The sequence below is a fragment of the Lissotriton helveticus genome, chromosome 7 (genome assembly GCF_964261635.1).
Source record: "Lissotriton helveticus chromosome 7, aLisHel1.1, whole genome shotgun sequence".
NCBI classification, from domain to species: Eukaryota; Metazoa; Chordata; class Amphibia; order Caudata; family Salamandridae; genus Lissotriton; species Lissotriton helveticus.
The window spans coordinates 1,669,274,827-1,669,290,634 of NC_136068.1; the positions used below are offsets into that span (position 1 = coordinate 1,669,274,827).

The window sequence follows — 15,808 nt, forward strand, 5'->3', positions numbered from 1 at the left end:
TCCATTTTCAACATTTCACAGAGATTAGACACCAAGAAATACAAATCTTAAAGAATCGCCCCAGAGGGAAAAAGAAAAACATCGTAAAACTCAACAGGATCAAAACTGGGTTGCTATTCAGATTGCAGCCAAACAAAAAATAATCAAGTATACTGGAGCTTAATTGCCAAAGAAACAGGTATAAAGAAATCCCTGCAAGCCTCACCAGTTCCCCCAACTGAATGGGAAACATATCTACCCGACTTATGCAAATTAAATTCGAGGCAAGAAAGCTCGGAGCAAGCAAGAAGCAAATTAGAGGAAAATATTCAAGATAACCTTGCTCTAGTAGCTTGGCAAATAGAATATAATATAAAGAATGCTAGATCTTCTGCTGCAATGGGTCGGGACCCGATTACGATAAAAGTACTTCAAAGCAACCCAGAAGAATGAAGTAACTTTCTAGCCCCCCTCTATTCTCACTGCTATGCCACCGGTGAAATCCCCAAATCATGGCTGGGTAGCATCATGATCCCCATCTATAAGAAGGGTTCTCGGTTGCTTCTGTGCAATTATCGACAGATTGCCTTTTTAGACACTACAGGGAAGATCTTTGCGGCAAGCGTCCGGGAATATCTGAAGGACTGGGCTCTCTCAAGTGGAGTGATCCCTATAAATCAAGCTGTATTCCGACAAAAACACTCCATAACTGACAAAATTGCGGTGTTACAAACAGTAATAGATAAATATGTTGTGTCGCAATCTCAGGTCGTCTACGCTGTCTTTGTAGATTTTACGACAGCATTTGACAGAGTAGACAGATCTATATTCTGGAATATACTTAGAAAATTGGGAATTCCGAATAATCTTCTTCATATAATTACATCATTATATTCAGAAACATGGTGCCAAGTACAAATGGGGAGAGAGAAGGGACTCATTCGACCAATAGCCACACTGAACGGTCTTAGGCAAGGTTGCCTTTTAGCCCCTCTCCTTTTCTCTCTATACTTAAGTGATCTCCTGCATTGTTTTACACAGATCATTAACTTCCCCCAAATAATATAATTGTGTAGAATACATATTATTATGTATGCCGATTATGTGTTTTTTTAGACCTTACCCCATTCGGCATACAAAGGAATTTACAAGTACCAACCAGATATACAGCAAAAAAAAAATTAGTTTCAAATATAACTAAAATGAAAATAGTTCCGTTCAGAGGAAGAAAACAATATATAAAATTCAATTGGACTTTAGGGTGAAAACCGCTGGATGTGGTTAAAGAATGTTCTTATTTAGGGTGAACATTTACACAAACATTACGAAATTCCCCTCATATGCAGCATTTGGGCCGTAAAGCAGACTTACATGTCGGGCCTCTCCAACGTTTATATTCCTTGTCTGGGTACAGTCACTTTTACCCTCTTTTACAGGTTTTTAGTTCCTAAATTCCACCCATTTTATCGTACGCTTTGGAATACATTCCAATAAAACAGTGGCAACAAATACAAACTAATTTAGGGAAAATATTTCATAAAATGATTAAAGTCCACCAAGCAGTTCCTGCACAAGCTCTGCGCCTTGACCTTTCTTTAGTTAGTTCATATGCCAGAGCTATCACTAACATCATAAGATGGGCTTATAATCTTATAAATGCAGAAGAAGATACCTTAAGATTTTTATTTTATTAAAAACTGAGACTTTTGAGATCAAATCATCGAAGTATACTTTTAGTCAAAATTTAATTATAGCTTTTAAATTATCGAACTAAACGACTGCACTATTGAAATCTTGGACTCTTGTGCACTTGAGGCTCTTTTTAACCGCATGGGTGCGGGCGGAATTCCGCTCGTACGCAGAGATTTTTAAAAGCGCATGTTACGTGACGAGCTGGGCTCGTCATCAGCATAGCAGGAGGCTACCTCATGACGGGCCCAGCTCGTCATCAGCGTGGAAGGGGTTAAAACATTTACAGCTTTTAAATTATCGAACTATACAACTTCACTATTGAAATCTTGGACTCTTGTGCACTTGAGGCTCTTTTTAAAACATTTAACACAGAGAATGAGTTACGATCTCAACATTAAACATTGTTCCAAATTACATCATTATGAACTTTATGCAGAGTCAATAGAATACAAACATTTGCAACAGCACATTAGTTTTACCTTAAGGCATGGAGTTTGGTGATGCATTATTTTATTACGGCTCGGGATGCTCCTCTTAAAATCATTTACTTTTAAGTGGAACCACAACGAAAATGCCACCTGTTGAAGACCTGACTGTTTCAGCAAGAACAGTTGATAGGGCTTTTCCGTAACATGGTTGTTTAATTCTTTTTTCTCTGATTTATGGTCCTTAACGCCCGGACACTCTGTGGAGTAGCCGTGCGCTTCACAAGTACCCTTTTACATTACATTATATTACACTAGTATTTGTAATCTCTGTAATGGAGGAATGCAGCATGTACTGTTTGAATGCCCTAATTCAACCTTAGTTGAGGCCAAAAATCGGTATTTAAAATTAATCCAAACTAGATGCAATAGTACTTCAATACAAGGTTTGATTTTGCTTCTTAAATCACTCCCTGACGAATTTGTATGTTATAATTTGTTTACATTTTTTAAAACTTTTTTAAAATGGTATTGAAATGATTATCATATTAATATTTAATAACAAATGCATTTTTTAAATGTGTTGTTCTCAGCAGAGAACTAAACCAAATAAATGAATTTGACTTTGACTTAAGTGCAGCTAGCATTGCTGGTAATTGCTGGCAATTGGTGCATGTCAGTGATACGCACAACAGCAAATTTAGCAAGTGACACTTACAAATAAATAAAATGGAAACAGAGTAATAGGTAGTGGTCAATGTTCCCTCTAATTTCTTTATGTACCACAATAAACGTGCTTCGTGCACTACAGGCAAGGCTGCGTGCACTGAAAACACGCAACAACTTAATATGTAAGTATGTGCCGCACGAGAGCTACCAAAATCAGCAGATTAGCAAGGGTACCATTGCCCCTAATCTAAGCCAGAGAAAAACGCCCCTCATCTTTGGGTTGTTATTAAAAGACACCCATTACAGGGGTGCAGTGGGCTCCTTGCACCAACGAACTCTAGTGACAAGGAATCGTATTCCCTAATCATTCTATGTATCATTCCTCTCTCTTTGCTATCATAATGAGTCTCTTTTCTCCTCTTCACACCTTTTCTTATCCCTATCCACTTCCACTCTATCTCTCTTACTTGTCTTTATCTTGTTCTTCCCTTTTTTAAAGTTTTTGTCTTGTCTCCTTGCACCTCTTTATCTTCCCCACTTTCCTTTCTCTGTTTCCGCTCTCTTCTACTGCTCCCTCATCCTGCCAGAAGCAGAGATGCTTCCCACTGGACCACCAGGAATCGTGGCCTCCAACATAGGACCTAGAAGGGTCAGGGGGCAACAGCTACCAGGTGGAGCTGTGCAGCGAGGAAAGCAATCCTCTGACAAGGTCAATAGGTTCAGAGGCACACAGCACAAACAGATCTTGGAGCTGTGATTTTCCAGCCCTAGCTGCGGCTGCCGCCAGAAGTGCAAGGCCTGGCCTGGATCAACACCAAGTACAGCGAAAATTGTGCATTAATATGAAAACAGTTTTTTATTTTAAATAAAAACAATTATATTTTGTTTAAAAAATCATACATACAAAGAATTTCAATATCAATCAAGTGGACACTTTGCAAAGTGTTTAAGTACAGTTTGTTAAATAAAAAAATAAAAACACCAACTGGCTTATTAATGAGAATGAGACAAGTAGAAATCTATAAAAAGCAGCAGTATCAAACAGTGAGTTTGTGGTATATATGGTATATCTCCACGACGAGCAACACACTGCTCCCTAAGTGCCTGTAGTGGCGCACATGCAACAATCTTTTTTAGGGGCCCACTAATGAACTCCTTCTCCATGGATTTCCTCACTACCACCCTCCAAAAGTATATCTCATCTTTCAAATACCCACCTCTCACACACCATACATTTGTTGTACAATACAACTCATACCAGTGTAGGGTGTTAGAGCACTTTACATCACACACATACATTATACAGAGAAAATTAATCAGATGTATGTAAATCAGTCTATAGAAAATGTTACAAAAGACAATGAGGATTAAAGGATATAGGAATCACATGTCATCGATACTAGTAGGCAGCATATTTGAGTGTTTGGTCTGTAGAAGCAAAAACTCAGGATTTAAAACTTACCTCAGTGGTGGGTTGACCCCAGTTGTTTGGGTTAGCACTACTAATAAGACTATGTGGGACATATTCACTTTTGACGTGGTAATAGGGGCTTCACCTTATTTTAAAGGTAGTGTTAAGCCACTTCAGGAGGCTTAAGGGAAAGCTATGAAAAAGCGCTCACTGAATACAAGGCTGCCATAGTGGAGGCAAAAAAGGCCTTCTATTCTCCTTGGGTGCTCAGCTCTAGTAACAAATCTAGAGATATTTTTAAAATTGTTAGAGAGCTTTCTAGTCCTGACCGAATTACCTTGGGCATCACTCCCTCTCAGGCCTTGTGTGCCGAGTTGAACACCTTCTTTGTTGAAAAAATCAAGGCCATCCAGAACTCCATTTCCACCAGTCACTTGGAATGGAAACCTTAACGAGGACAGACGTGCCCTCAGAACTGCCGAACGCAACTGGAGATCAGTACCAGCCGCCAAGTACCTCCTGACTCTAAAAAGAAAGAGAAATGCTTATTTTCATAAGGTCAAACGCACCAAAGCAGACTTCTTTACCCAACAACTTGACCAGGCAAGAAATCGTCCCCAAAAACTTTTTGAATTAATCAAATCGCAATCGAAGGATCAACCTCAACGACCTCTTGATCTAACTCTCCCACAACCATCTTGTGATGACTTTTCTAGCCACTTTAACCTCAAGACGGAGAACATCAAGAAAGATCTCCTCAAGGACCTAATCTCTCATTCTTACCCCATCACCAACACCCCCATCTACCCCCTAACGCTTCTCTACAAATCCTATCCAAGTTTAGAGTGAAAAATGATGCAACATGGTCACATTTTCACTCCTATTCTGAAGAATCTATAGGCAAATTTCTCAGTATCTTGAAACCATCTAATCACCACACTGACCCTCTCCCCGCTAAGGCGGTTAAAGATCTGACACCGATGTTACTACCTTTGTGGACCAAGATCATCAACAGCTCTCTTCAACAAGGCAGCATCCCTGATGCACTAAAGATTGGACAAGTGTCTCCCATCCTTAAGAAAGCCACAGCTGACCCCATGGACCTCAACAACTACCGCCCTATCTCCAATATTCCCACCCTGGCCAAACTTCTGGAAAAATACGTCCACCACCAACTTACAAAACATATCGACCATTTTAACCTCCTAAACAAACACCAATCCGGCTTCCGCGCAAATCACAGCACTGAAACAGCTATGATACACATCATTGATGATGCACTTCAACTCCTTGATCGCAATGAAGCATGTCTCCTCATTCTATTAGACCTCTCCTCAGCGTTCTATACGGTCACACATGAACACTTAATTGATCTGTTGAAACACAGAATGGGTCTTTCAGGTCCAGTGCTCGATTGGTTCTCCGCCTTCTTACAAAACCGGACTCAAAAATTCAAGATCAACAACACACTGTCCAAATCGGTTCCGGTCACACTAGGAGTCCCACAAGGCTCCTCATCATCCCCTACACTCGTCAACCTATTCATGGAACCTCTTACCGATCTGCTACAAACCTCCAATGTGCAAATCTACATGTATGCAGACGATACCCAACTCTACCTCAAGATCAATACCTTGGACAACATTACTTTGCTCAACAATACTCTTAAGATCACCCAATCCTGGCTGGCTGTGAATTCACCTCAAATTGAATGCCTCAAAAACTGAATTCCTCCTCATTGCTCCCCCCGCCAAAGTCCCCACTATGCACAATCTTATACAACACCTCACAGCACTAGATGCTCAACCAACCATTGTTGACTCGGCAAAATCACTAGGTATAACCCTGGATTGCAACCTCAATATGCAGAAGCATATTTGTAATGCAACGAAAGGAGCAAACTTTCAGTTCAACACACTAAGGAAGGTTAAGCCCTTCTTACCCCCAACTGACTTCAAGTTAGCAGTGCAGGCCTTAGTTCTACCGAGGCTGGACTATGGCAGTGTCTTGTTATGCGGACTTCCCAAAACCTCCACAGCTCCTCTTAGAGCCTCCACCAACGCAGCAGCGGGACTCATCACTGGCTCAAAAAAAAAGGGCCCACATCTCCCCGGATCTGAAATCCTTAAACTGGCTGCCACTTGAAGCCAGAATTCACCTGAAAGTAGCTTGCTTGACGCACAAGGCCCTACATCATAGTGCCCCAAGCTATCTCACACAAAAACTCATAATTTCTGGAGGATCAAGATCAACAAGAAGTGCGGAAAACTTCCTTCTGAAACCACAAAAATTCATGAAGAAAAAAACGTATAATCGTTCCTTCTCTGGAATGGCACCAAGGATATGGAATGCCCTGCCACCAGAAATTAGATGAAACCCATCCATCCGTTCCTTCAAACTGAAAGTAAAAGGCTTTTTTATGGCAAAAGTTACATAAACATTACTTAAATGGTCAGGGGATAACCCTTATTCCATTATCTTATCTACCAATCGAATGCTTAACTATTATATGGACAGCTTTATTCTACTCATTGTGACTTTTAATCATCAATGTGCTACCCAGAACCTTCATATTTGTATGGTTTGGTCTTGCACACTATCTGACCTGCCCCTTTATCTATGTTTGTCATTGTAGCCAGTCATTTTTATCTTGCTTTAGCCATAATATCCACAATGTCTGATCTGTCCTATGTTCATGTATTCAGCATCTTGACTCTACTCTTACGGTCCTAATTATTTCTTTTGTTTTTGTTATGCCTATACACTTTTGTTGTAATTCGCTCTACTCTACTCATAATGTTCGACCTGTGCTTTGTATCTTATCGTTTTGCTTATTCTTTTTTTTTTTGATTTGTTATACCTATACACTTTTATTGTAAAGCGCTCTGATACCCGTAAGGGTCTTGTTTGCGCTATATATAACTTTCAAATAAATAAATAAATAAATAAATACGAAAATCCAACAGCGATATCGCATTTCCAAAAGATCACCCCAGTGCGACTGTAAGAACTTAGAAATAAGGTTCAGTCTGGCTCCCCCAATGACCACTGTCCTGCTAGTATACAAAAAGAACTGCTCTCTCATTTCCTGGCTACTTTTCTCTCTCTTCTAAATACCTCTCTGGAGCAAGGGGTAGTCCCTCTTGCCTTCAAAGAGGCAGTGTTAGTGCAATTACAAAAAATAGCAGGAGTAGACCCTAACAACCTGAGCAACTATAGGCCTATCTCGCTCCTTCCGTACCTGGCCAAATTGCTGGAGGCACATGTGGCTAAACTCCTATGTGCCTTCATCGAAGAATCTTACTTCCTGAATTCCCATCAGGCAGGTTTTCGACTATCTTACTCTACAGAATCATTCATTTTAAGTGTTATGTATGACCTGAAGGAGGGAGAAGACAGGGAGTGTACACAGGCCTTGGTACTTTTAGACCTGTCTGCTGCCTTTGATACCATGGATCTTTCAATCTTAGTGGATAGGATGGCAGCAGCAGGTCTGAGTGGCACTGCTCTGGATTGGATGCTTTTTTTCTTAAGGGAGCGCTCCCAGTCCGTTAGACTGGCACCCTTTAATTCCTCTAGCGTTAACACTACATGTGGGGTACCTCAGGGGTCCTCTCTTTCACCCCATCTGTTTAATATAAATATCTGACCTCTGATTCATGCTCTCCAAGAAAAAGGAGTGAAGGTATATAATTATGCAGACGACATGCAGTTGATATTCCCGCTTGATGATGCAAATGATTCCAAGGGCTTATTTCAACATACTATGCTTTTCATCAAGGAGTGGATGACTCATAATGATCTCAAATTAAACTCTGATAAAACAGAGATAATTATCTCTAATAACAGAATAGAACAGTGGATATCAGCACACTGCTAGCGGGGCACCCTTCTAATATCCAACAATTCAGTTAAAAGTATGGGAATCAAGATAAACGCTAATCTCTCTATTCAGGAACAGATTAGCCTGGTTTAATCCACATGCATGTATCAATTGAGGACCTTCAAGAAAATCAGGATTTTTTTCCAGGCAGGCTACCATAGCTATTTTGCTTGCCCTAATAATGTCCCGGTTGGACTATGTCAAGTCCATTCACCTAGGACTTCCTGCTAACCAAACTCATAGGCTACAGCTTATCTAAAATCAAGCGGCCAGGCTGGTGTTTTAACAACCAAGACACTGCCACACTAAACCACTGATGAAGCAGCTTCATTGACTTCCTGTGATACAGCGATCCATGTTCAAGACCAGTTGCATGGTCTTTAACGCACTACGTGATACAGGACCCAAGTTCATATCCACTAAGATGTCAAGATACTTGCCTAAACGGAATCTTAGATTGACCATATGGTCTTGTTGACGACTCCTAGATTTGAAAGAAAGAGAACGGGTGGCTCGCGCTTTTTGTTACTAGGTCCTACACTCTGGAATTCCCTACCAATCGAAATCAGACTAATCTCAGAATATACCAGTTTTAGCAAAAAACTAAAAACATGGTTATTCACCCAAGCATATTGTTAGAGTCCTGAGGGACAGCTCTCCTCTCCTCATAGTGCCATGAGACTGTTGGTATACGTACGCTCTATAAATTCCATAAACATAAACATAAACATTAACGCTAGCTTGTAAATAAGGCTCCCTTTCATGCTATGCTTAGAGTGAAAGGGACGGGCAATGGCTCTTGTGGTGGGCATTGTGCCGCAACATTGATTGGTTTTGAAGTTAGGACCCGGGAAAACCTAGCCTTAACATGGCGAAATGAGGAGGAATGCTTTATTTCTCCTAATTTTTGCTGTTTCTATGTGTGCCCAATTCTGTAGCACACATAGAAACTGTTAAAACGCCTTGAATTAATGTTTATGTGCAGGAAGGTGTCCCTTTCTGCATATAAACAATCATTTAAAAAAATTATGATTTGCAACTTCTATGTGTGCTGCACAATGCAGCACACATAGAAGTTACACATTGCCATTTGTGATTGTTTATGTGCACAAAGGGACACCTTGCTGCACATAGACAATCATTCTCTCAACGCGGGCACCCTTGCAGTATGGTGCAAGGTAGCCTACGTTGGCACTAGGCAGCTTACTTTAGCATCAGCTCTAGTGAAAACATAGGGTTCCACTGTATCTTTGTAAATACAGTGCATCCTGGATTTTTGGAATGGCGAAGGGTGGTGTTAGCATTTTGTGCTTAATGCCACGCTTCGCTATTGCCATGTAAATATACCCCAATTTCTACCCAAACAAACTATTTTTTAGCAACATTAGGATAATGGAAGCTCTTGAAAAAAGCATAAAGTTCTAACCTATGCTCTGCAGTTTGCAAGCAGCTCTTCAATAACAATGTGTAGGTCACTGTGCTTTATTAGGATTGTAACTAATGAACTGCAAGTAAGAAAAGGATCTCTGTGACAAAAGCAGTAACCACTTGAGTTATCCACATAAATACAGTTATGAAATTTGCATGGTATATGTTCTTTGCAGCAGTAATATTAACCCTCTACACTACTTTATGATAAGTCAAAATTGCCACAAGACAAAGACTCATCTTTCTCCAGCAGGAACATTAATCATGAGATATCTTGACATTTTATTGTTGCCTGAAAACTGATGAACGCACAGCACAACCCGAGCTCTCCTATACGATAATGAACGAAAAAGAGGCTCAGTAAAAAAGTATAAGCCAACCTTTTAAACAAAATAATCCGGAGTAAAGCGTTTATTTCACAGTGCCTCCTCAAATGCTCCATTAGAGAGATGTCACACCTAGCTAAAGAAACAATAAAAGGACATTTCCTCCACGCCATGAAGCCGGTGTGAAAACACTTTCCAGTTGGCGATCGCAAAATGTCCTTTTATTGTCCCTTTTGCTCCTGGAAGCTGCCTGGGTGCTCTCAGAGACAATCCGAGTGCAAGAGGAGGCAAGGGTGTGCGCGCGCGCACGCTCAGCTAAAGGGAACATAGGTAGTGATGTGTGTTGGTGATAAGCACACAAGCATAATTAGCTGTGGTGCCTGTCGGTGATGCGCACATCAATATATGTGAAAGAGTTCACTTATCATATCTGCAAGTTGCCATCTTAGGTACGTACTGTTAGCATTGCTGGTAATTGGTGCGGGTGTGCACACCAACATAATTGGCAGAGGTGTGTGCTATGCAACAAAGGTGAAGCGCACACCAACTTAATTTAATTGGCAGAGGTGCGTGTCGGTAATGTGCACAACTACTTAATTGGCAGTGATGCGTAAGAACAGCATAGTACTAGCGCGACCCAAAGAACTGTTTGAGCAATAACTCACTGTCCACAACTTCTTGGGTAGCAAGAAATGCCACTTTATTAAGACAGGTGCAAAAATTAACTAATCAAAAACATCTTATTTATTTATTTGCGGGTTTGTGTCGCGCTGGCTTGTAATTGTAATTGTAATTGTAAAAATATTTATTGAGCGCGGTTGCTGCCCGCAGGCGTCCAAGCGCTGGGTTGAAGGGAAAGTGGCTGAAAGGAGCTAAGGTACATAGGATTGAGCAAATAGCAGTGTCTTTAGATTTTTCCGGAATGCAAGTAGGTCTGGGTTGGAGCGGAGTGAGATGGGAAGAGCATTCCAGAGCCTGGCGGTGTTCAAGGAGAACAGCCTACCTCCAGACCTGGCTCGCTTCACTCTGGGAACAACAGCGAGGAACGCCTCCGTCGACCGAAGGTTCCTCTTAGAGTGGTAGGGGGTGACCAGGCCAATGTTTATGGCAGGGCCTGTTTTCCAAAAAGCGCGGTGCGCCAAGCATAGTGCCTTAAAGGCCACTCTCTGCCTCACTGGCAGCCAGTGGAGACTTTTCAGAGCAGGTCTGGCCGACTGGATGCGCGGAATTTTCAGCAGGGTGCGTGCTGCGCAATTTTGAACAATTTGCAATTTCCTGAGGGTCATCTCCGGGGCCCCTAGGTATAGAGCATTGTTTGAGTCCAGGCGGGATTGGATCAGACCTTGTACTGCCACCTTTTTGGCCTCTAGGGGAAGTAGCGGGAGCACTTTCCTCAGAACTCTAAGTAGGCCAAAACAGGTGGCGGACAGTTTTTTGGCCTGGGTGGAAAAGGAAAGTTTGTTGTCTAGCCATACTCCCAGGCTTTTAACACTTTCCTTGGTAGTGGGGGGGGAACCCAGAGCACTGGGCCACAAGGAGGTGAAAGACGCAGGGGAGGTTGGGCCTAGGAGCATGAGCTCCGTCTTATCTCCGTTTAGTTTAAGGTAGGAGTTGGTCATCCATCCCTTAACGTCCTCTAGGCAATTTAGCAGGTCTGCTGGGGAGTGAGTGTTGTTCTCCGTGGCCAGCGAGACCACAAGCTGGGTGTCGTCAGCATATGACACGATTTTAATGCCATATGGTTCGACAACACCCGCCAGCGGCCTCATGTACACGTTGAACAGTACAGGGCTCAGAGAGGAGCCCTGTGGCACTCCGCAGCTCAAGGGTTTCCTGGAGGACACTGTCTTTCCGTCGAAGATCTGAAACGACCTCCCAGACAGAAAGGAGTCAAACCACCTTAAAGCGTCACCTGAAACTCCGATGTTATAGAGACGGTCTAGCAAGGTGGTATAGCTGACCGTATCGAAGGCGGCACTTAGGTCAAGGAGGATCACTGCCACTGATCCTCCCTGGTCCAGTATCCTTCTAGTTTCTTTGGTGACTGCTAGTAAGGCGGTTTCCGTGCCGTGCTTCGGTCTGAAGCCAGTCTGGGATGTATGTAGTAGAGAGTGGTCCTCCAGGAACTGGACCAGCTGCGCATTTATGTGCTTCTCTAACACCTTGCTCGCCCAGGGGAGAAGTGAGATGGGGCGATAGCTGGAATAGTCGTCTGGGTCTAGGCTGGGTTTCTTTAATAGTGCCCGTACCATGGCCTGTTTCCAAGCCATGGGAACTGAGCAAGCGGATATGGATGTGTTGAGGAGATCCAGGATTGTAGGCAGGGTGATTTTGCTAGCCTGCATCAGGATCTCTGGAGGGGCAGGATCACAGGGGAGCTCGACTTGACTTGTCGTGCCACCTTGCTTAAGGTGTCAAGGTCCAGAGGGTGGAAGTGCTCGAGGGAGGGCTGGTCTGGGTGGGGAGGTGGCCTCGGGGGGAGTGAGTTACTCGAGTCCAGGGATGTGGCTGCAATTGGGAATGTGGAGTAAATATTTTGAACTTTGTCGTGAAAGAAATCCGCGAGCTCGTTGCATTGGTCCTGGGTTTTGTTGGGTGGGGGGACCGTATTGACATTGGAGCATTGTTTTATAATTTGGAAGATTGGCTTCACTCCCAAAGGAGTATCTCCGCGCTTTTGGCTTCTACAGAGAGTTAAGAGGAAGGGATGCTAAAAGCTACTGTGATCTACTGTTTAAACAAGAAAGTTTTTTGCATTTTTCTAAAAGGAAGATGATCTACACACAGCCTGAGGGATATTGGGAGACTATTCCAGAGGCGTGGCATTAAGCACAAAATCTTGCAATTCATTATTTAATAAACCAAAATTCCCCAACTTATCTTAGCAATCCTCATGAAAGATGAACCCCCACCAAATTAACCCAAACAAACCCAGAAGAACTGACTCTTGTTGATACACCCCTACTTTCCTTTTACTGCCCTTTGAGGATGGACCAACCCGCTCCAGGCAGACCACCCCCAGAAAAACGCCTACTGACTAAAAATAGGAGCATGAACCTGTCTTAGCGTAGCAACCCGGAGAGACAGCTTTGGCAGTACCCAAAGCATAGCGAAAACAACTACCATACAGGGTCTGAAAAAAGGAAAAAGGAAAAAAAAGAGGGAAGGGTGGGTGGGACAAAAAACAACCTACGCCACCCACCTCCCGCCAGCACAGTACCTTTCCCGCCCTTACCACTCCGATTTATGCCTTTCTCCCTCACGCTCAATTAGCTAAACCCCCCCGCACCTGTAGCCACTGTCCTCGCGCGAACAAACCCAGGGGAGAGACCGGCTCGCGCTCGGCTCCCCCTGGGTCCCTCCTTGCGCAATAACTCACTGTCCACAACTTCTTGGGTAGCAAGAAAGACCACTTTATTAAGACAGGTGCAAAAATTAACAAATCAAAAACATCTTGCAATTCATTATTTAATAAACCAAAATTCCCCAACTTATCTTAGCAATCCTTATGAAAGATGAACCCCCACCAAGTTAACCCAAACAAACCCATAAGAACTGATTCTTGTTGATACCCCCTCCTTTCCTTTTACTGCCCTTTGAGGATGGACCAACCCGCTCCAGGCTGCCCACCCCCCAGAAAAACCGCCAACCAGGAAAACCGAATTGAGTTTTCCTGCCCCACCAATTGGAAGTCTCAAACCCATCTTGTAGAGCACCACAGATGCTCGTCTAATAGCTGAGCAATCAAATCCCTCAATTCCAATAAATAGAATGCCTGCCCCATCTGAGACAAGTGGACCCCATCCTCTTGAAAAAGATGCCCTTCAGTAAGCTGTATATGAGTGTGAGATTAAACGTGAACTCACACGCACTGACAAAATATTTGCATAGCTCTATTAAGTTTTCTCCGTGCTCTTTCAATAGCTGCTTGATTTCTTGCTCCTCTCTAGTGCAGCCGCAGTACAAATTCCGTCCAAATCACCATGGTGCTCACCCAGGTGTCTTTGATGACAGACAGCTCCAATTTCATTAGTTTTATCAAAGTCAGGCCAGAGAGGTCCACAAGATCGTTCTCGCTGAGGTGAATAACCAGCAAATCCGGAGGCCCCCCCCACGCAGAGAGCTGACAACAAGGGAAACAAACCCCCCAACGCATTCCCCTTTACCATTCCATAGCACCTCATGGCTCAAACTGCTGAGTCCAAGTGATCTCCCACAAAGCTGTTGCTCAGCATAAACCGCATCCCATTTAACGAAGGAGTGTCCCACAATCCAAGTTGTCTGTTTACCTTTGACAATCCTTTGCAAGGAACCTAGGCAGATAAACAAGTATTAACAAGAAAAGAATACAACTGAAAACTACTTCCTAACATACTTTTCGCAGCATTTGGACCTCCATCTCCCAATTCTGTGTATTTGTGGCCAGTACCATCCCAATCTGGCAGCCTCAGTATCTGCCCCAATACGGAACAAGTGCGTACCAAAAAACAGAGGATTCTCCCCCAACTGCAGTACCACCTTCCTCAAAACCGCCAACAACTGAGCAGTAGAAATTGGACTCCCATCAGTATGACAAAATATCACACCAGGCCTGAAAAAAGAAGAGACCCTAAAAACCTCCCATTCCCGAACCAGGCAACAAAAATCCAAACCACTCCTGCCCAAGAAAACCCATTTACTCCTACCCAACTGATCAGTCTTGGAAGCCCTCAGCCAAAGCCGCAATCTGTTGCCCTCCACCATGACCTCATCACTATGCATGCCAGCCCTGGTCCGTAAACCCAGTAACTCCGAAGCCCTGAATGCCCAAAAAATAACCATAAAAAACATAACCAAAACTTCCCACACTCAAAATCATTGTAGCAGCAAGAAGACAACTGGGACAACGTCCTCTGAAGCAAATCAAAAGTCACTGGCTGCCGCAACCGCTTAGAACCAGCCTGTTGCCTACCCAAACCTTTCAGGACCTTTTTACCAAAAGCCCCCCCACAGGATCCCTCCCCCACTGCAGCTGCCCATAAAATGAAATGTCAGCCAATTTGCCAGAAATAGTGGTATGAGAAAGACCCTTATCAATCAGGTGCAAGACAAAATGTAATAAGCACTTTTCCTCTGACATCCCCCCATGATTAGGAAACCTGTTACCATAGCTCAATAATTCGTTCCATGCCTGTAGGTATCTTTGTCTTGTAGAAACAGCCACTGAATTCTCAACCAACTGAACAATCCTCAATCCCCCCATGCCCAGACGTACTGCGGGATCTGAGTTTTGATGCGCTCTGCCCCAGCAGCCAGCCGGCAGAATTCCTCCTACTGAAAACGAGACAAAGCGTCTGCTATACAATTATTAACTCCTGGAATGTGTCTCGCTTTGAAAATAATATTCAGCTCCAAACACCTGGGCATGAATGCACGCAGCAACCTCAACACATGCAGGTCCTTTGCCCTTTGTCTGTTAATCAAATTGACCACAGCCAAGTTATCCACATGTAATAAAACAGTCCTGGTCGTAAATTCCTCACCCCAGATGTACAGCGCAACCAGCAGTGGAAACAACTCCAAAAAAGCAATACTGTGGCCCTGACGTTGCCAGTGCAAAGGCCAACTTTCGGCGCACCACCGCCCCTCCCAGAAAATGCCAAAGCCTTTAGCACCAGAAGCATCCGTATAGACCTGTACTTGCCAAATCATATCTTCGTCCGCAAAAAACAAAGATACTCCATTGAAATCCTGAAGAAAGGTTAGCCAGATGTACAAATCCGCCCGAACCGCAGCAGAAATGCGCACTCTATGATGTGGGAGAGAGGCTCCAGACAAAGACATACCGAGACATCTGAGCTCCTGTTTCTGCTCTTCCACCACTGATAACAAAAATGCTGAAATGTCCTGTACCTTGTCTGCTGGCAGTCTTGCCACCATGGCCAGAGTGTCAATTTCTATCCCCAAAAAGGTCAAGGTTGTACTGGGCCCTTCTGTCTTGTCATGAGCCAAAGGC

At 43.3% G+C, this 15,808-nt stretch overlaps 1 protein-coding gene across 2 annotated transcripts in view; it reads right to left on the minus strand.

Moving 5' to 3' along the window:
- The window catches only part of LOC144767607 (putative methyltransferase DDB_G0268948), a 652,594-nt gene that overhangs the window by 297,978 nt on the left and 338,808 nt on the right, over nucleotides 1-15,808 (minus strand). The window contains exon 6 of one of the 2 annotated variants that reach the window (XM_078651008.1): nucleotides 4,514-4,701. The exons of the other annotated variant lie outside the window; for it this stretch is intronic. Within the exon in view, the coding sequence (XP_078507134.1) occupies nucleotides 4,514-4,701 (188 nt within the window). The remainder of the gene's footprint in view (nucleotides 1-4,513; nucleotides 4,702-15,808) is intronic. 2 annotated transcript variants of the gene reach the window in all.